Source organism: Schistocerca cancellata, unplaced genomic scaffold (assembly GCF_023864275.1).
Source record: "Schistocerca cancellata isolate TAMUIC-IGC-003103 unplaced genomic scaffold, iqSchCanc2.1 HiC_scaffold_1150, whole genome shotgun sequence".
Classification (NCBI taxonomy): domain Eukaryota; kingdom Metazoa; phylum Arthropoda; class Insecta; order Orthoptera; family Acrididae; genus Schistocerca; species Schistocerca cancellata.
In genome coordinates, this window is record NW_026047149.1 from 2,195,967 (window position 1) to 2,215,374 (window position 19,408).

The 19,408-nt window shown below is 51.0% G+C and overlaps 3 protein-coding genes across 3 annotated transcripts; all 3 read right to left on the reverse strand.

The window, feature by feature from the left end:
- Window positions 1-9,642: 9,642 nt before the first annotated feature.
- On the reverse strand, window positions 9,643-10,120 carry LOC126159959 (uncharacterized). The gene is made up of 2 exons (XM_049916766.1): window positions 9,879-10,120; window positions 9,643-9,787 (listed from the first exon to the last, which is right to left on the reverse strand). The coding sequence occupies exons 1-2, from the start codon at window positions 10,118-10,120 to the stop codon at window positions 9,643-9,645; spliced, it is 387 nt and encodes a 128-aa protein (XP_049772723.1).
- Window positions 10,121-13,245: 3,125 nt separating this feature from the next.
- LOC126159960 (prestalk protein-like) lies at window positions 13,246-13,797 on the reverse strand. The gene has a single exon (XM_049916767.1). It carries the CDS (start codon window positions 13,795-13,797, stop codon window positions 13,246-13,248), a length of 552 nt encoding a protein of 183 aa, XP_049772724.1.
- Window positions 13,798-15,733: 1,936 nt separating this feature from the next.
- Window positions 15,734-17,444, reverse strand: LOC126159961 (apical junction molecule-like). The gene is made up of 3 exons (XM_049916768.1): window positions 17,311-17,444; window positions 16,558-17,127; window positions 15,734-16,493 (listed from the first exon to the last, which is right to left on the reverse strand). Exons 1-3 carry the CDS (start codon window positions 17,442-17,444, stop codon window positions 15,734-15,736), a joined length of 1,464 nt encoding a protein of 487 aa, XP_049772725.1.
- Window positions 17,445-19,408: the final 1,964 nt, after the last annotated feature.

Here is a 19,408-nt window from a genome sequence, read left to right on the forward strand (position 1 = left end):
GACATGTTTTCCCAGATGCATGATTTTCTGAAGAGGTGATTGTTTCCGTTTAGAACGACACTTTTTTTTTCTAGTGTATGTGTTAACCCTCTTTGAAAGCGTGCAAATGGCGGATGTCTGGCCGATCGGGCTACAAGCGCAAACCTTATACTCCTTATGTAATTCTAACGTAGTCTGTTTCACATTCTTGGTATATATTAAAACAATTCCGCAATGTTTTTCGAAAAACCACGAAAATAAAAGTTGTCATTATTTATACCCTCTCGTTAAACGTGCCATTCGTCGTGTTTCAACAGACGGCGTCGCAAAGCTGTACCACACATCGGTGCCATTTGCATACCTAGATACTCTCTCGAAGTCATTGCGCAATATGGGACAGACACGTCTGCGGGACATTTGCGATGATAGAATCGTTCTCCAGTATTCGAATCTTCGATTTCTCCGTAATATACTCACATTAGGAAGCGTATCTGGTACCCAGTCCGTTTCTGTGAACGTCAAATAGTAGACATCTTCAACTTTTGTAGTCCTGTCTTCCTCAGTTGCGTGTAATATTACGGTATATTGATAATTTTTACTTATGGACCGTCTGACAGTCGGCAACAGAAGCCAAAACATTGCATTGAAACAAGCGTTCAGTTCATAGTGCTGTGGAATGTGGGAAAAAAACCGCAAATTCGCATTCGTAAGAAGAAGAACACCGAAAATGCAACAGGAGCGTAATATGTAAGAAATCGTCCACGCAACCTGCCACTGATGATGTCTTGCAGATAATAAAGGCGAAACGCGTAAGGCACTAAAATTGTGTTTTATTCAGTTGCTGTCAGACGGTCGATAAGTAAAAATCATCAATATACCGTAAAATAGTAGGAGTGCTACTACATAGTACGTAGGGCAGTATTTGCAGACCGATCTGCCAATAGCAGTTCTGTCTTATCACGCAAACACTGCGATATGGATCCTGGAAATGTGCCAACAGCCACAGCCAGCCTCTCGCTCAGTGGCGAGGGCTGCGGCAAACAGTGGCCGGAGGCAAGACACCCCCTGACTCGGTGCACAGCGGTCTGAATGGGTCCTCAGTCTTTGAGAAGTTTTGCCGCCGTGCGTAAACGCCAAACGCTTTCTGGTGAAATGTGTTTGCAGCAGTGCCCATCTCGCGCTTCTTTCCGCAACGAGCGTAATCCTGATCGTTTAATAAATCAGCTACGTACGCTTCAGTGGCCGAGCACGAGGCTTTTGGACATCCCTTTACGTGCAATCTGCTCCTCACCTTCCCCCATATCACGACTCCACTGGCGTCCGCCAGGATTCCGTACTCTCCACTACCTGTTAATGTTTCCTCTTCATATTACACACAATGACAAGTTCCCTTCGTCAAGGGCAGCCCCATTGCAGACAGATGTGTGTAAAAATTATGAAGCTCTGGACATCGACGTTTGTTCATCCTATCGAAGCCGATTAATGTTTAACATGCAACCTTATCATTAGAGAAAAATGGTTTCTCAAATTTTCCTCACCTGAATGTTGTTTCTCGTGTAGTCGTCGTCTCTGTCGTACCGTTCATCTTAACTGCCGAATACAAACATGGAAAATCGCAGCAGGTGTCAGATACCTTGACGGAAGACCAGAGGCAAAATTCACCACGTTTGAGTACAGTCAAAAACGTAAATAAATTGAATGTGGTTTGTCTCTGATCGGAAGAAGAAATGAGGGCTACTTGGTTCCATAGGTTAACGTGTGGGGGGAGTTGATATGACGGTATTCATCGGTCTCTGTCATCACTTCCACGTCACAGAAGCTGTAAAAATACTTTACTTACGATGATAGGAGCAATGGGAACAACACAGTTAAAAATCGTGTTTTATTTTCAGTGCTTTGGGAACCGTCCACCGGTGCACTGTCCCTCGTTTCATGAATACCGATGCTGCAGGGGCTCATATGTTGCTCCATAGTAACGTCACGGAGGCTATTGCCACGACATTTATACATTCACCGCTTCAGTTGAGGACTTTTTGTGATCAAGAAGCGTACTTTACATCTTACATTCCAGCTACATGGTTAAACGTATCGCATTTTTTCTATTAAATTTTAAGGTTATGTATCGGTACCAGCGCATTCCGTCATTTTGCCTTTTCCAGCACTTTCTATGGACTCCAGAGAAGTTGACCATCACTCTGCCATGTCTTGTCTCACATATACAGTGTGTGAGAAAACAGTCTGACCCAAAGTGTAGGGCAGAAAGACAGCATTAAAAAAACCAATCCGAGTATAGGCACTAGAAATGGCTGTCGAATATTTACAGCGCTATGCCAGCATGAAAACGGTGGACAGTTTGAACATTTGCTGCGACATACTTAACGCTAAGTAAGTGGTGGATCACGTTTCCTTTACTTTGTCCTCTTGAAGACATGTTGAAATATAAAACATGCACATGTGATTGTCTTTATTTCTAAAGAGATGTTGTCTAGAACGTCGGCTAAGTATTACACAGGTGTATGTGATGCTTTGAGTTTTTCTTGTTATCGTCCTGAGAGTGGTTAGTCCATAGACTGTGATTACACTTACATTTTGTGTGAATTATCTTTCATTTTGAGTAAAGACGTCCACATGTCAGATTGTAATTACGTTCCTGTAGCTCCCAAAATACGAATTTTCGACCCCGAGTTGTTGTACTCAAACTACTAAGTTTCAGACTGTCTTTCTGCCCTACACCTTTGGTCAAATCGTTTCTCCGGACCCTGTATAACGATGCTGGATGGCGAAACCCTGCTCAACCAGCACAGCTTAAATTGTTCACTTTTAACGTACGCTACACTGAATGACTCCCACCCCGGTCGTCCGCCCATATTGCATCGCGTCACTGGAAAGCCAGCACGCGACACACAAAATCACGAAACCAGCATCAGATCTGCATAATTACTCTGTACTGATTGTCAGCACATTTAGACGTCAGTCACAAATACATACAGTAGTAATGTAGAAGCTGCATTTATTTTTCTGTTAATTTTCCGTCTCCTGCAGCCGACAGAGCTTTGTCGCTGCGTCAGAGACCAATTGTTGCTGCCAGCACCGCGGAATGTTGGCAGTTTTAACTGTCCCGCGAGTAATGGCGGTTTTGTGAAATAAGCGAAAACGGGAGAAAAATTTAGATGCAGGTGTTCATCACCGAAATGAGAGTGAATCCCCACAAGACGCATGTCTGCTGGCGGCGGGATCTCGCGTATCCCTCCAGTTGCGAGACGCGTGTCCGTTCCCACGTGTGAGTCACACTCCTGGTCGCTGGCCAGTTGTACCACTGTAACGCATCTCGACTCTGCTGTTTCGCACTCCGCACATTTTGAAACACGAAGAGCAGAGACGCGCCGCGCCGCCTGGCCCAGTAAGCGTAGTTTGCTTTGATATAGGACCGTGTGGCGACGTAAAAGAAGACTAGTTTCCACAGTGGAATGAAAGGAGAGTAACGGAAAGTGTTTAATTTGTAACTACATAAGACGAAGACGTAGCTTTTGCGTGCGTTTGTGTAATCCGTACTTCTTTTCGGTTTGTATTTACGCCTTTGAGTGCGTTTTTGCCTGGGACAGTGAGGTCGTATCTAGTTGAAATTGGTATCACGTACTGAGAACGGTAGTCGCTTGGCGGTGTCAAAGTTTTAAAATTGTAAGTGAAGGCATCGAGGAGCTACGGACGTTTCTGCAGCGTGTTTTGAAACACGAAGAGCAGAGACGCGCCGCGCCGCCTGGCCCAGTAAGCGTAGTTTGCTTTGATATAGGACCGTGTGGCGACGTAAAAGAAGACTAGTTTCCACAGTGGAATGAAAGGAGAGTAACGGAAAGTGTTTAATTTGTAACTACATAAGACGAAGACGTAGCTTTTGCGTGCGTTTGTGTAATCCGTATTTCTTTTCGGTTTGTGTTTACGTCTTTGAGTGCGTTTTTGCCTGGGACGGTGAGGTCGTATCTAGTTGAAATTGATATCACGTACTGAGAACGGTAGTCGCTTGGCGGTGTCAAAGTTTTAAAATTGTAAGTGAAGGCATCGAGGAGCTACGGACGTTTCTGCAGCGTGTTTTGAAACACGAAGAGCAGAGACGCGCCGCGCCGCCTGGCCCAGTAGCGTAGTTTGCTTTGATATAGGACCGTGTGGCGACGTAAAAGAAGACTAGTTTCCACAGTGGAATGAAAGGAGGGTAACGGAAAGTGTTTAATTTGTAACTACATAAGACGAAGACGTAGCTTTTGCGTGAGTTTGTGTAATCCGTACTTCTTTTCGGTTTGTATTTACGCCTTTGAGTGCGTTTTTGCCTGGGACAGTGAGGTCGTATCTAGTTGAAATTGGTATCACGTACTGAGAACGGTAGTCGCTTGGCGGTGTCAAAGTTTTAAAATTGTAAGTGAAGGCATCGAGGAGCTACGGACGTTTCTGCAGCGTGTTTTGAAACACGAAGAGCAGAGACGCGCCGCGCCGCCTGGCCCAGTAAGCGTAGTTTGCTTTGATATAGGACCGTGTGGCGACGTAAAAGAAGACTAGTTTCCACAGTGGAATGAAAGGAGAGTAACGGAAAGTGTTTAATTTGTAACTACATAAGACGAAGACGTAGCTTTTGCGTGCGTTTGTGTAATCCGTATTTCTTTTCGGTTTGTGTTTACGTCTTTGAGTGCGTTTTTGCCTGGGACGGTGAGGTCGTATCTAGTTGAAATTGATATCACGTACTGAGAACGGTAGTCGCTTGGCGGTGTCAAAGTTTTAAAATTGTAAGTGAAGGCATCGAGGAGTTACGGACGTTTATGCAGCGTGTTTTGAAACACGAAGAGCAGAGACGCGCCGCGCCGCCTGGCCCAGTAAGCGTAGTTTGCTTTGATATAGGACCGTGTGGCGACGTAAAAAAAGACTAGTTTCCACAGTGGAATGAATGGAGAGTAACGGAAAGTGTTTAATTTGTAACTACATAAGACGAGAACGTAGCTTTTGCGTGCGTTTGTGTAATCCGTTTTTCACTTCGGTTTGTATTTACGTCTTTGAGTGCGTTTTTGCCTGGGACGGTGAGGTCGTATCTAGTTGAAATTGATATCACGTACTGAGAACGGTAGTCGCTTGGCGGTGTCAAAGTTTTAAAATTGTAAGTGAAGGCATCGAGGAGTTACGGACGTTTATGCAGCGTGTTTTGAAACACGAAGAGCAGAGACGCGCCGCGCCGCCTGGCCCAGTAAGCGTAGTTTGCTTTGATATAGGACCGTGTGGCGACGTAAAAAAAGACTAGTTTCCACAGTGGAATGAATGGAGAGTAACGGAAAGTGTTTAATTTGTAACTACATAAGACGAGAACGTAGCTTTTGCGTGCGTTTGTGTAATCCGTTTTTCTCTTCGGTTTGTATTTACGTCTTTGAGTGCGTTTTTGCCTGGGACGGTGAGGTCGTATCTAGTTGAAATTGATATCACGTACTGAGAACGGTAGTCGCTTGGCGGTGTCAAAGTTTTAAAATTGTAAGTGAAGGCATCGAGGAGTTACGGACGTTTATGCAGCGTGTTTTGAAACACGAAGAGCAGAGACGCGCCGCGCCGCCTGGCCCAGTAAGCGTAGTTTGCTTTGATATAGGACCGTGTGGCGACGTAAAAAAAGACTAGTTTCCACAGTAGAATGAAAGGAGAGTAAGGGAAAGTGTTTAATTTGTAACTACATAAGACGAAAACGTAGCTTTTGCGTGCGTTTGTGTAATCCGTTTTTCTCTTCGGTTTGTATTTACGTCTTTGAGTGCGTTTTTGCCTGGGACAGTGAGGTCGTATCTAGTTGAAATTGATATCACGTACTGAGAACGGTAGTCGCTTGGCGGTTTCAGAGATTCACGCCGTAAGTGAAGTGATGTAGGCGGCTTTGACGCAGAAGATATTCCGCCCGCCGATATTCGCCCCGTTCAATGTACGCGTGTCTCTCGCTGTCACTTGTTCGGAGGGTCCGCCTTATAACGGGACGCGTACCAAGCGGAGCGCAGTGGAGTCGCATTGCAAAGTCGCTTGCTAAGTCGGGCAGCTGGGAGGGGGACACAATGCGTGCTGCGAAGCCAACAGGCCGCGCACCCCACTCACCCCCACCCCCCCCGCCCAAAAAACCACACAGGCGATACAAATGCGCCTGTTGAAATAACTTGCTTGCGACATCGCTTGTTAAGTTGGGAAGCAAGTAAGGAAGCAGTTCGTGCGCTGCCAAGCCATCACACACACCAGCTACCAAGCAGCAATTAACATAGTCGCCGTTAATTGTATTACCAGGCGTGACACACCCGCCTCTGATTGCGTGTATTACAGCGGATTTTTTTCCCCTGGATTTCCTTCTGGACACCCTTTCACTGCTGTAACACAGCACTGCTTGTGGTTTAATTATTATGTAATACTCCAATTATTTTAATGCAGCCCAATGGCGACGATTTGTGTGTGTGTGTGTGTGTGTGTGTTCTGTAAATTTCTGTTTTGCTTTCTCAGTCGGGAAGCTGGGGTTGCAACAATATTACATTGAAGCCTGCTAACTCAGGAAGTGCAGCCTGAAAGCCAATAGCTGAACATGGATTTTCGCCATGTCGATATGAAAGTGCTGAGTCTGAACAGTCAAAATTTTATGTCGCCTCCGGGCGACTATGAGAGGCTATGTTCATCCCTGGAATAACACCACGGGATATCGGCCGCGAGCTGCGAATTCCGACGAATGACGGGCCGCATTTTGTACCCCTTAACCCCCTCCCCCACCACACCCCCTATCGGAATACTGGACCGCGCTCTCCGACGCATTCCGTCCTTGGAGTACAATGTGTCGGCTGCCCTGTGTCCCACGCTCTTCACACTTTCCTTTTTTTTATTGTTACGGTCTATAGAAATCCCTCCGCGTTTTCGGCAGGCACTTCATCTTTAACACTACGTTATGTGCATGGGCGGCACAAGTGGCAGCGTTCATTTATGCGGCATTAGGCATGTCTAGCAGTTCTGATAAGTCTGTCTCTCATCTACTGTATTAACGTGGATATCTTGCCTTCGATTCTCGTCTGACAACTTGTTAATTGGCGCCACACAGCACAGCTTATGGTACTGATTATTGTAATGCTCCAGTCGTCAGGAATTTCGATGCACCTGTTTCATCTGTACATTCCTGTTGTTGTCTTGACAGACAGCATGACTGATATTAGACACCACACCGACGAGTATCTTTTATTCTAGCCACCATGTGGCTCGACTACCATTCTACACTTTGGTTTCCCCACTTTATTATTCAGTAGCGCCTACTGTAGTGGAAGTTCTTCCTTCTTGCCTCACCTCAGACTTAGTGCTTGTTTTCACCTTTTGAGTCTCCACTTCACTGCCTGTGCAAGGTTTTCGTGTGTTCTTAATTGTAGTAAACATACCATCTACACACTATGTATATATATATTGATATATATTTATATATAATTTTCTCTATCCTCCTCCATTCACTTTACACTTATATTACCTGTTACTTTCGATCCTTCCTTATTTCTCTCCATCGTTTCCTCTTTGCCCAATACATCCTCCCTCTTCTCACCATGGCTTCCTTCTCCTCCTCTCATCCTTCCCCATATTACTATCCTCTTCAACTCTCTCAAATATACTTTCCTCATACACTCCCTCCCTCCCTTCTTTCTACATACTGCTTTTTCTCCTCCCCATCTCTTTTTTTCTGCATTACAGCATGCAAAGCAGTCTATTCAAGTTCTCTGGTTAATACACACATCTCCGCTGCAAAAGCATCTGTTACTGAACTTGCAAGAGATACCTTGCATGGAGGAGTGACTGCTTACGCAAAACTTACTCTGCACATTTGGGATACTGTACATGCAAGAGTTGCAGCACACACTATTCATGTTCTATTAGCGAAAACTGCTGAAAGTGAAATTCTTCCTATTCATATCAGTATATCTGTACATGCAAGTGTCACTGTATGCAGAAAGGTTGCTGCAAATGAAACAGTTACTGAATGTACAATAGTTATGGCATTACAAGGTTAATCACAAGGTCTACTACCCTTGCAAGTTGTGCTGTACTCTCAAGTTGTGCTGTCCTCTTGAGCTGTCTTCTCTAGTTGAGCTATTCTCTCAAGTTGAGCTGTCCTCTCCAGTTGAGCTGTCCTCTCCAGTTGAGCAGTCCTCTCAAGTTGAGCTGTCCTCTCAAGTTGAGCTGTCCTCGCAAACTGTGCTCTCCTCGAAAGCTGTGCTGTCCTCGCAAGCTGTGCTGTCCTCACAAGCTATGATGTCCTCGCAAGCTGTGCTGTCCTCGCAAGCTGTGCTGTCCTCACAACCTGTGCTGTCCTTACAAGCCGTGCTGTCCTCGCAAGCCGTGCCGTCCTCGCAAGCCGTACTGTCCTCGCAAGAAATGCTGTCCTCACAAGCTGTGCTGTCCTCGCAAGCTTTGCTATCCTCGCAAGTTGTGCTGTCCTCTCAAGTAGTGCTGTCCTCTCAAGTTGAGCTGTCCTCTCAAGTTGAGCTATTTTCTCAAGCTGTGCTGTCCTCCCAAGCTGTGCTGTCCTCCCAAGTTGTGCTGTCCTCGCAAGTTGTGCTGTCCTCTCAAGTTGAGCTGTCCTCTCAAGTTGAGCTGTCCTCTCGAGTTGAGCTGTTCTCTCAAGTTGTGTTGTCCTCTCTAGTTGAGCTATCCTCTCAAGTTGTGCTGTCCTCTTAAGTTAAGCTGTGCTGTCCTCCCAAGTTGTGCTGTCCTCGCAACTTGTACTGTCCTCTCAAGTTGAGCTGTCCGCTCAAGTTGTGTTGTCCTCTCTAGTTGAGCTATCCTCTCAAGTTGAGCTGTCCTCTCAAGTTGAGCTGTCCTCTCAAGTTGAGCTGTCCTCTCAAGTTGAGCTGACCTCTCAAGTTGAGCTGTCCTCACAAGTTGAGCTGTCCTCTCAAGTTCAGCTGCCCTCTCAACTTGAGCTGTCCTCTCAAGTTGTGATGTCCTCTCTAGTTGAGCTGTCCTCTCTAGTTGAGCTGTCCTCTCAACTTGGGCTGTCCTCTGAAGTTGAGTTGTCACCTCAAGTTGAGCTGTCCCCTCAAGTTGAGCTGTCCTCTCAAGTTGAGATGTCCTCTCAAGTTGAGCTCTCCTTCAAGTTGAGCTTCCTCTGAAGTTGAGCTGTCCTCTCCAGATGAGCTGTCCTCTCTAGATGAGCTGTCCTCTCTAGATGAGCTGTCCTCTCAAGTTGAGCTGCCCTCTCAAGTTGAGCTGTCCTCTCAAGTTGAGCTTTCCTCACAAGCCGTGCTGTCCTCACAAGCCGTGCTGTCCTCGCAAGCCGTTGCTGTCCTCGGACACCGTACTGTCCACGCAAGCTGTGATGTCCTCGCAAGCTGTGCTGTCCTCGAAAGGTGTGCTGTCCTCGCAAGCTGTGCTGTCCTTGCAAGCCGTGCCGCCCTCACAAGCCGTGCTGTCCTCCCAAGCCGTGCTGTCCTTGCAAGCTGTGCTGTCCTCGGACGCCATACTGTCCACGCAAGCTGTGCTGTCTTCGCAAGCCATGCTGTCCTCGCAAGCTTTGCTGTCCACGCAAGTTGTGCTGTCCTCGCAAGTTGTGTTGTCCTCTCAAGTTGAGCTGTCCTCTCAAGTTCAGCTGTCCACCTCAGTTGGTCTGTCCTCTCAAGTTGAGCTGTCCTCTCAGGTTGAGGTGTCCTACCAGGTGAGCTTTCCTCTCAAGTTGAGCTGTCCTCTCAAGTTGAGATGTCCTCTCAAGTTGAGCTCTCCTTCAAGTTGAGCTTCCTCTGAAGTTGAGCTGTCCTCTCCAGATGAGCTGTCCTCTCTAGATGAGCTGTCCTCTCTAGATGAGCTGTCCTCTCAAGTTGAGCTGTCCTCTCAAGTTGAGCTGTCCTCTCAAGTTGAGCTTTCCTCACAAGCCGTGCTGTCCTCACAAGCCGTGCTGTCCTCGCAAGCCGTTGCTGTCCTCGGACACCGTACTGTCCACGCAAGCTGTGCTGTCCTCGCAAGCCGTGCTGTCCTCGAAAGGTGTGCTGTCCTCGCAAGCTGTGCTGTCCTTGCAAGCCGTGCCGCCCTCACAAGCCGTGCTGTCCTCCCACGCCGTGCTGTCCTTGCAAGCTGTGCTGTCCTCGGATGCCATACTGTCCACGCAAGCTGTGCTGTCTTCGCAAGCCATGCTGTCCTCGCAAGCTTTGCTGTCCACGCAAGTTGTGCTGTCCTCGCAAGTTGTGTTGTCCTCTGAAGTTGAGCTGTCCTCTCAAGTTCAGCTGTCCTCTTCAGTTGGTCTGTCCTCTCAAGTTGAGCTGTCCTCTCAGGTTGAGGTGTCCTACCAGGTGAGCTTTCCTCTCAAGTTGAGCTGTCCTCTCAGGTTCAGCTGCCCTTTCAAGTTGAGCTGCCCTCTCAAGTTGAGCTGCCCTCTCAAGTTGAGCTGTCCTCTCAACTTGAGCTGTCCTCTCAAGTTGAGCTGTCCTCTCAAGTTGAGCTGTCCTCTTTAGTTGAGCTGTCCTCACAAGTTCAGCTGTCCTCTCAAGTTGACCTGTCCTCTCAAGTTGAGCTGTTCCCTCAAGTTGAGCTGTCGCTCAAGTTGAGCTGTCCTGTCAAGTTGAGCTGTGCTCTCTAGTTGAGCTGTCCTCTCAGGTTGAGCTGTCCTCTCAAGTTGAGCTGTCCTCGCAATCTGTGCTGTCCTCATAAGGTGTGCTGTCCCCGCAAGCTGTGCTGTCCCCGCAAGCTGTGCTGTCCCCGCAAGCTGTGCTGCCCCGCAAGCTGTGCTGTCCCTGCAAACTGTGCTGTCCGTGCAAGCTGCACTGTCCCCGCAAGCTGTGCTGTCCTCGCAAGATGTGATGTCCTCGCAAGCCGTGCTGTCCTCGCAAGCTGTGCTGTCATTGCAGGCTGTGCTGTCCTTGCAAGCTGCGCTGTCCTCGCAAGCTGTGCTATCCTCGCAAGGTGTGCTGTCCTCGCAAGCTGTGCTGTCTTCGCAAGGTGTGCTGTCCTTGCAAGGTGTGCTGTCCTCGCAAGCTGTGCTGCCCTCGCAAGCCGTGCTGTCCTCGCAAGCTGTCCTGTCCTCCCAAGCCGAGCTGTCCTCGCAAGTTGTGCTGTCCTCGGATGCCGTACTGTCCATGCAACCTGTGCTGTCCCCGCAAGCCGTGCTCTTCTCGCAAGCTTTGCTGTCCTCGCAAGCTTTGCTGTCCTCGCAAGCTTTGCTGTCCACGCAAGTTGTGCTGTCCTCGCAAGTTGTGTTGTCCTCTGAAGTTGAGCTGTCCTCTTAAGTTGAGCTGTCCTCTTAAGTTGAGCTGTCCTCTCCAGTTGGACTGTCCTCTCAAGTTGAGCTGTCCTCTCAGGTTGAGGTGTCCTCTCAGGTGAGCTTTCCTCTCAAGTTGAGCTGTATTCTCAAGTTGAGCTGGCCTCTCAAGTTGAGCTGCCCTCTCAAGTTGAGCTGCCCCCCCAAGTTGAGCTGAATTAAGTTGAGCTGTCCTCTCAAATTGAGCTGTCCTCTCAAGTTGAGCTGTCCTCTCAAGTTGAGCTGTCCTCTCTAGTTGAGCTGTCCTCTCAAGTTGAGCTCTCCTCTCAAGTTGAGCTGTCTTCTCAAATTGAGCTGTCCTCTCAAGTTGAGCTGTCGTCTCAAGTTGAGCTGTCCTGTCAAGTTGAGCCGTCCTCTCTAGTTGAGCTGTCCTCTCATGTTGAGCTTTCCTCTCAGGTTGAGCTGTCGTCTCAAGTTGAGCTGTCCTCGCAATCTGTGCTGTCCCGACAAGGTGTGCTGTCCCCGCAAGCTGTGCTGTCCCCGCAAGCCGTGCTGCCCTGCAAGCTGTGCAGTCCCTGCAAGCTGTGCTGACCTTGCAAGCTGTGCTATCCCCGCAAGCTGTGCTGTCCTCGCAAGCTGAGCTGTCCTCGCAAGCTGCGCTGTCCTCGCAAGCTTTGACGTCCTCGCATGCTGTGGCGTCCTCGCATGCTGTGTTGTCCTCGCAATCTGTGCTGTCCTCGCAACCTGTGCTGTCCTCGCAAAATGTGATGTCCTCGCAAGTCATGCTGTCCTCGCAAAATGTGATGTCCTCGCAAGTCATGCTGTCCTCGCAAGCCGTGCTGTCCTTGCAGGCCGTGCTGTCCTCTCAAACTGTGCTGTCCTCGCAAGCTGTGCTGACCTCGCAAGCTGTGCTGTCCTCGCAACCTATGCTGTCCTCGCAAGCTGAGCTGTCCTCGCAAGCCGAGCTGTCCTCGCAAGCTTTGCTGTCCTCGCAAGCTTTGCTGACCTCACAAGCTTTGCTGTCCACGCAAGTTGTGCAGTCCTCGCAAGTTGTGTTGTCCTCTCAAGTTGAGCTGTCCTCTCAAGTTGAGCTGTCCTCTTAAGTTGGACTGTCCTCTCAAGGTGAGCTGTCCTCTTAGGTTGAGGTACCCTCTCAGGTGAGCTTTCCTCTCAAGTTGAGCTGTCCTCTCAAGTTGAGCTGCCCTCTCAATTTGAGCTGCATTCTCAAGTTGACCTGCCCTCTCAAGTTGAGCTGCCCTCTCAAGTTGAGATGTCCTCTCTAGTTGAGCTGTCCTCTCAGGTTGAGCTGTCCTCTCAAGTTGAGCTGTCCTCTCAAGTTGAGCTGGCCTCTCCAGTTGGACTGTCCTCTCAAGTTGAGCTGTCCTCTTTGGTTGAGGTGTCCTCTCAGGTGAGCTTTCCTCTCAAGTTGAGCTGTCCTCTCAAGCTGAGCTGTCCTCGCAAGCTGTGCTGTCCTTGCAAGGTGTGCTGTCCTCGCAAGCTGTGCTGTCCTCGCAATTTGTGCTGTGCTCCCAAGTTGAGCTGTCCTCTCAAGTTGAGCTGTCCTTTCAAGTTGAGCTGTCCTCTCAAGTTGAGCTGTCCTCGCAATCTGTGCTGTCCCCATTAGGTATGCTGTCCCCACAAGCTGTGCTGTCCCCGCAAGCTGTGCTGCCCCGCAAGCTGTGCTGTCCCCGCAAGCTTTGCTGTCCGTGCAAGCTGCGCTGTCCCCGCAAGCTGTGCTGTCCTCGCAAGATGTGATGTCCTCGCAAGCCGTGCTGTCCTCGCTAGCCGTGCTGTCCTTGCAGGCCGTGCTGTCCTTGCAAGCTGTGCTGTCCTCACAAGCTGTGCTGTCCTCGCAAGGTGTGCTGTCCTCGCAAGCTGTGCTGCCTTCGCAAAGTGTGCTGTCCTCGCAAGGTGTGCTGTCCTCGCAAGCTGTGCTGTCCTCGCAAGCCGTGCTGTCCTCGCAAGCCGTGCTGTCCTCCCAAGACGAGCTGTCCTCACAAGTTGTACGGTCCTCGGATGCCGTACTGTCCATGCAAGCTGTGCTGTCCTCGCAAGCTTTGCTGTCAGCGGAAGCTTTGCTGTCCTCGCAAGCTTTGCTGTCCACGCGATTTGTGCTGTCCTCTCAGGTTGAGGTGTCCTCTCAGGTGAGCTTTCCTCTCAAGTTGAGCTGTCCTCTCAAGTTGAGCTGGCCTCTCAAGTTGAGCTGCCCTCTCAAGTTGAGCTGTCCTCTCAAGTAGAGCTGTCCCCACAATCTGTGCTGTCCCCGCAATCTGTGCTGTCCCCGCAAGCTGTGCTGTCCCCGCAAGCTGTGCTGCCCCGCAAGCTGTGCTGTCCCTGCAAACTGTGCTGTCCTTGCAAGCTGTGCTGTCCCCACAAGCTGAGCTGTCCTCGCAAGCTGAGCTGTCCTCGCAAGCTGCGCTGTCCTCATAACCTGTGCCGTCCTCGCATGCTGTGTTGTCCTCGCATGCTGTGTTGTCCTCGCAATCTGTGCTGTCCTCCCAACCTGTGCTGTCCTCGCAGGATGTGATGTCCTCACAAGCCGTGCTGTCCTCGCAAGCCATGCTGACCTTGCAGGGCGTGCTGTCCTTGCAGGCTGTGCTGTCCTCGCAAGCCATGCTGTCCTCACAAGGTGTGCTGTCCTCGCAAGCTTTGGTGTCCTCGCAAGCTGTGCTGTCCTAGCAAGGTGTGCTGTCCTTGCAAGCTGTGCTGTCCTCGCAAGCCGTGCTGTCCTTGCAAGCCGTCCTGTCCTCCCAAGCCTTGCTGTCCTCGCAAGCCGTGCTGTCCTCGGACGCCGTACTGTCCACGCAAGCTCTGCTGTCCTCGCAAGCCGTGCTGTCCTCGCAAGCTTCGCTGTCCTCGCAAGCTTTGCTTTCCTCACAAGCTTTGCTGTCCACACAAGTTGAGCTGTCCTCGCAAGTTGAGTTGTCCTCTAGAGTTGAGCTGTCCTCTCAAGTTGAGCTGGCCTCTCCAGTTGGACTGTCCTCTCAAGTTGAGCTGTCCTCTTTGGTTGAGGTGTCCTCTCAGGTGAGCTTTCCTCTCAAGTTGAGCTGTCCTCTCAAGCTGAGCTGTCCTCGCAAGCTGTGCTGTCCTTGCAAGGTGTGCTGTCCTCGCAAGCTGTGCTGTCCTCGCAATTTGTGCTGTGCTCCCAAGTTGACCTGTCCTCTCAAGTTGAGCTGTCCTCTCAAGTTGAGCTGTCCTCTCAAGTTGAGCTGTCCTCGCAATCTGTGCTGTCCCCATTAGGTGTGCTGTCCCCACAAGCTGTGCTGTCCCCGCAAGCTGTGCTGCCCCGCAAGCTGTGCTGTCCCCGCAAGCTGTGCTGTCCGTGCAAGCTGCGCTGTCCCCGCAAGCTGTGCTGTCCTCGCAAGATGTGATGTCCTCGCAAGCCGTGCTGTCCCCGCAAGCCGTGCTGTCCTTGCAGGCCGTGCTGTCCTTGCAAGCGGTGCTGTCCTCGCAAGCTGTGCTGTCCTCGCAAGGTGTGCTGTCCTCGCAAGCTGTGCTGTCTTCGCAAGGTGTGCTGTCCTCGCAAGGTGTGCTGTCCTCACAAGCTGTGCTGTCCTCGCAAGCCGTGCTGTCCTCGCAAGCCGTGCTGTCCTCCCAAGACGAGCTGTCCTCGCAAGTTGTACGGTCCTCGGATGCCGTACTGTCCATGCAAGCTGTGCTGTCCTTGCAAGCCGTGCTGTCCTCGCAAGCTTTGCTGTCAGCGGAAGCTTTGCTGTCCTCGCAAGCTCTGCTGTCCACGCGATTTGTGCTGTCCTCTCAGGTTGAGGTGTCCTCTCAGGTGAGCTTTCCTCTCAAGTTGAGCTGTCCTCTCAAGTTGAGCTGGCCTCTCAAGTTGAGCTGCCCTCTCAAGTTGAGCTGTCCCCTCAAGTTGAGCTGTCCTCTGAAGTTGAGTTGTCCTCTCAAGTTGAGCTGTCCTCTCAAGTTGAGCTGTCTTCTCAAGTTGAGCTGTCCTTTCTAGTTGAGCTGTCCTCTCAAGTTGAGCTGTCCTCTCAAGTAGAGCTGTCTTCTCAAATTGTGCTGCCCTCTCAAGTTGAGCTGTCGTCTCAAGTTGAGCTGTCCTGTCAAGTTGAGCCGTCCTCTCTAGTTGAGCTGTTCTCTCATGTTGAGCTTTCCTCTCAGGTTGAGCTGTCCTCTCAAGTTCAGCTGTCCTCGCAATCTGTGCTGTCCCCACAAGGTGTGCTGTCCCCGCAAGCTGTGCTGTCCCCACAAGCTGTGCTGCCCTGCAAGCTGTGCTGTCCCTGCAATCTGTGCTGTCCTTGCAAGCTGTGCTCTCCCCACAAGCTGTGCTGTCCTCGCAAGCTGAGCTGTCCTCGCAAGTTGCGCTGTCCTCGCAAGCTGTGATGTACTCGCATGCTGTGTCGTCCTCACATGCTGTGTTGTCCTCGCAATCTGTGCTGTCCTCGCAACCTGTGCTGTCCTCGCAAAATGTGATGTCCTCGCAAGCCATGCTGTCCTCGCAAGCCGTGCTGTCCTTGCAGGCCGTGCTGTCCTCGCAAGATGTGCTGTCCTCGCAAGCTGTGCTGATCTCGCAAGCTGTGCTGTCCTCGCAACCTATGCTGTCCTCGCAAGCTGAGCTGTCCTCGCAAGCCGTGCTGTCCTCGCAAGCTTTGCTGTCCTTGCAAGCTTTGCTGTCCTCACAAGCTTTGCTGTCCACGCAAGTTGTGCAGTCCTCTCAAGTTGTGTTGTCCTCTTCAAGTTGAGCTGTCCTCTCAAGTTGAGCTGTCCTCTTAAGTTGGACTGTCCTCTCAAGTTGAGCTGTCCTCTTAGGTTGAGGTACCCTCTCAGGTGAGCTTTCCTCTCAAGTTGAGCTGTCCTCTCAAGTTGAGCTGCCCTCTCAATTTGAGCTGCATTCTCAAGTTGACCTGCCCTCTCAAGTTGAGCTGCCCTCTCAAGTTGAGCTGTCCTCTCAAGTTGAGCTGTCCTCTCAAATTGAGCTGTCCTCTCAAGTTGAGCTCTCCTCTCAAGTTGAGCTGTCCTCTCAAGTTGAGCTGTCCTCTCTAGTTGAGCTGTCCTCTCAAGTTGAGCTGTCCTCTCAAGTTGAGCTGTCCTCTCAAGTTGAGCTGTCGTCTCAAGTTGAGCTGTCCTGTCAAGTTGAGCTGTCCTCTCTAGTTGAGCTGTCCTCTCAGGTTGAGCTGTCCTCTCAGGTTGAGCTGTCCTCTCAAGTTGAGCTGTCCCCACAATCTGTGCTGTCCCCGCAATCTGTGCTGTCCCCGCAAGCTGTGCTGTCCCCGCAAGCTGTGCTGTCCCCGCAAGCTGTGCTTCCCCGCAAGCTGTGCTGTCCCTGCAAACTGTGCTGTCCTTGCAAGCTGTGCTGTCCCCGCAAGCTGAGCTGTCCTCGCAAGCTGAGCTGTCCTCGCAAGCTGAACTGTACTCACAAGCTGTGCCGTCCTCGCAATTTGTGCTGTGCTCTCAAGTTGAGCTGTCCTCTCAAGTTGAGCTGTCCTCTCCAGTTGGACTGTCCTCTCAAGTTGAGCTGTCCTCTTTGGTTGAGGTGTCCTCTCAGGGGAGCTTTCCTCTCAAGTTGAGCTGTCCTCTCAAGCTGAGCTGTCCTCGCAAGCTGTGCTGTCCTCGCAAGGTGTGCTGTCCTCGCAAGCTGTGCTGTCCTCGCAAGCTGTGCTGTCCTCGCAATTTGTGCTGTGCTCTCAAGTTGAGCTGTCCTCTCAAGTTGAGCTGTCCTCTCAAGTTGAGCTGTCCTCTCAACTTGAGCTGCCCTCTTAAGTTGAGCTGTCCTCACAAGTTCAGCTGTCCTCTCAAGTTCAGCTGTCCTCTCAACTTGAGCTGTCCTCTCAAGTTGTGATGTCCTCTCTAGTTGAGCTGTCCTCTCTAGTTGAGCTGTCCTCTCAACTTGAGCTGTCCTCTGAAGTTGAGTTGTCACCTCAAGTTGAGCTGTCCCCTCAAGTTGAGCTGTCCTCTCAAGTTGAGATGTCCTCTCAAGTTGAGCTCTCCTTCAAGTTGAGCTTCCTCTGAAGTTGAGCTGTCCTCTCTAGATGAGCTGTCCTCTCTAAATGAGCTGTCCTCTCTAGATGAGCTGTCCTCTCAAGTTGAGCTGTCCTCTCAAGTTGAGCTGTCCTCTCAAGTTGAGCTGTCCTCACAAGCCGTGCTGTCCTCCCAAGCCGTGCTGTCCTCACAAGCTGTTGCTGTCCTCGGACGCCATACTGTCCATGCAAGCTGTGCTGTCCTCGCAAGCCGTGCTGTCCTCGAAAGGTGTGCTGTCCTCGCAAGCTGTGCAGTCCGCGCAAGCCGTGCTGTCCTCGCAAGCCATGCTGTCCTCCCAAGCCGTGCTGACCTCGCAAGCCGTGCTGTCCTCGGACGCCGTACTGTCCACGCAAGCTGTGCTGTCCTCGCAAGCCGTGCTGTCCTCGCAAGCTTTGCTGTCCACGCAAGTTGTGCTGTCCTCGCAAGTTGTGTTGTCCTCTCAAGTTGAGCTGTCCTCTCAAGTTCAGCTGTCCTCTTCAGTTGGACTGTCCTCTCAAGTTGAGCTGTCCTCTCAGGTTGAGGTGTCCTCCCAGGTGAGCTTTCCTCTCAAGTTGAGCTGTCCTCTCAAATTGAGCTGCCCTTTCAAGTTGAGCTGACCTCTCAAGTTGAGATGCCCTCTCAAGTTGAGCTGCCCTCTCAAGTTGAGCTGTCCTCTCAACTTGAGCTGTCCTCTCAAGTTGCGCTGTCCTCTCAAGTTGAGCTGTCCTCTCTAGTTGAGCTGTCGTCACAAGTTGAGCTGTCCTCTCAAGTTGAGCTGTCCTCTCAAGTTGAGCTGTTCCCTCAAGTTGAGCTGTCGCCTCAAGTTGAGCTGTCCTGTCAAGTTGAGCTTTCCTCTCTAGTTGAGCTGTCCTCTCAGGTTGAGCTTTCCTCTCAGGTTGAGCTGTCCTCCCAAGTTGAGCTGTCCTCGCAATCTGTGCTGTCCCCATAAGGTGTGCTGTCCCCACAAGCTGTGCTGTCCCCGCAAGCTGTGCTGCCCCGCAAGCTGTGCTGTCCCTACAAGCTGTGCTGTCCGTGCAAGCTGCACTGTCCCCGCAAGCTGTGCTGTCCTCGCAAGATGTGATGTCCTCGCAAGCCGTGCTGTCCTCGCAAGCCGTGCTGTCATTGCAGGCCGTGCTGTCCTTGCAAGCTGCGCTGTCCTCACAAGCTATGCGGTCCTCGCAAGGTGTGCTGTCCTCGCAAGCTGTGCTGTCCTCGCAAGCCTTGCTGTCCTCGCAAGCCGTGCTGTCCTCCCAAGCTGAGCTGTCCTCGCAAGTTGTGCGGTCCTCGGATGCCGTACTGTCCATGCAAGCTGTGTTGTCCTCGCAAGCCGTGCTGTTCTCGCAAGCTTTGCTGTCCTCGCTAGCTATCCTGTCCTCGCAAGCTTTGCTGTCCATGCGAGTTGTGCTGTCCTCGCAAGTTGTGTTGTCCTCTCAAGTTGAGCTGTCCTCTTAAGTTGAGCTGTCCTCTCCAGTTGGACTGTCCTCTCAAGTTGAGCTGTCCTCTCAGGTTGAGGTGTCCTCTCAGGTGAGCTTTCCTCTCAAATTGAGCTGTCCTCTCAAGTTGAGCTGGCCTCTCAAGTTGAGCTGCCCTCTCAAGTTGAGCTGCCCCCTCAAGTTTAGCTGTCCTCTCAAGTTGAGCTGTCCTCTCAAATTGAGCTGTCCTCTCGACTTGAGCTGTCCTCTCAAGTTGAGCTGTCCTCTCTAGTTGCGCTGTCCTCTCAAGTTGAGCTCTCCTCTCAAGTTGAGCTGTCTTCTCAAAATGAGCTTTCCTCTCAAGTTGAGCTGTCGTCTCAAGTTGAGCTGTCCTGTCAAGTTGAGCCGTCCTCTCTAGTTGAGCTGTCCTCTCATGTTGAGCTTTCCTCTCAGGTTGAGCTGTCCTCTCAAGTTGAGCTGTCCTCGCAATCTGTGCTGTCCCCACGAGGTGTGCTGTCCCCGCAAGCTGTGCTGTCCCCGCAAGCTGTGCTGCCCTGCAAGCTGTGCTCTCCCCGCAAGCTGTACTGTCCTCGCAAGCTGAGCTGTCCTCGCAAGATGCGCTGTCCTCGCAAGCTGTGACGTCCTCGCATGCTGTGTCGCCCTCGCATGCTGTGTTGTCCTCGCAATCTGTGCTGTCCTCGCAACCTGTGCTGTCCTCGCAAAATGTGATGTCCTCGCAAGCCATGCTGTCCTCGAAAGCCGTGCTGTCCTTGCAGGCCGTGCTGTCCTCGCAAGCTGTGCTGTCCTCACAAGCCGTGCTGACCTCGCAAGCTGTGCTGTCCTCGCAACCTATGCTGTC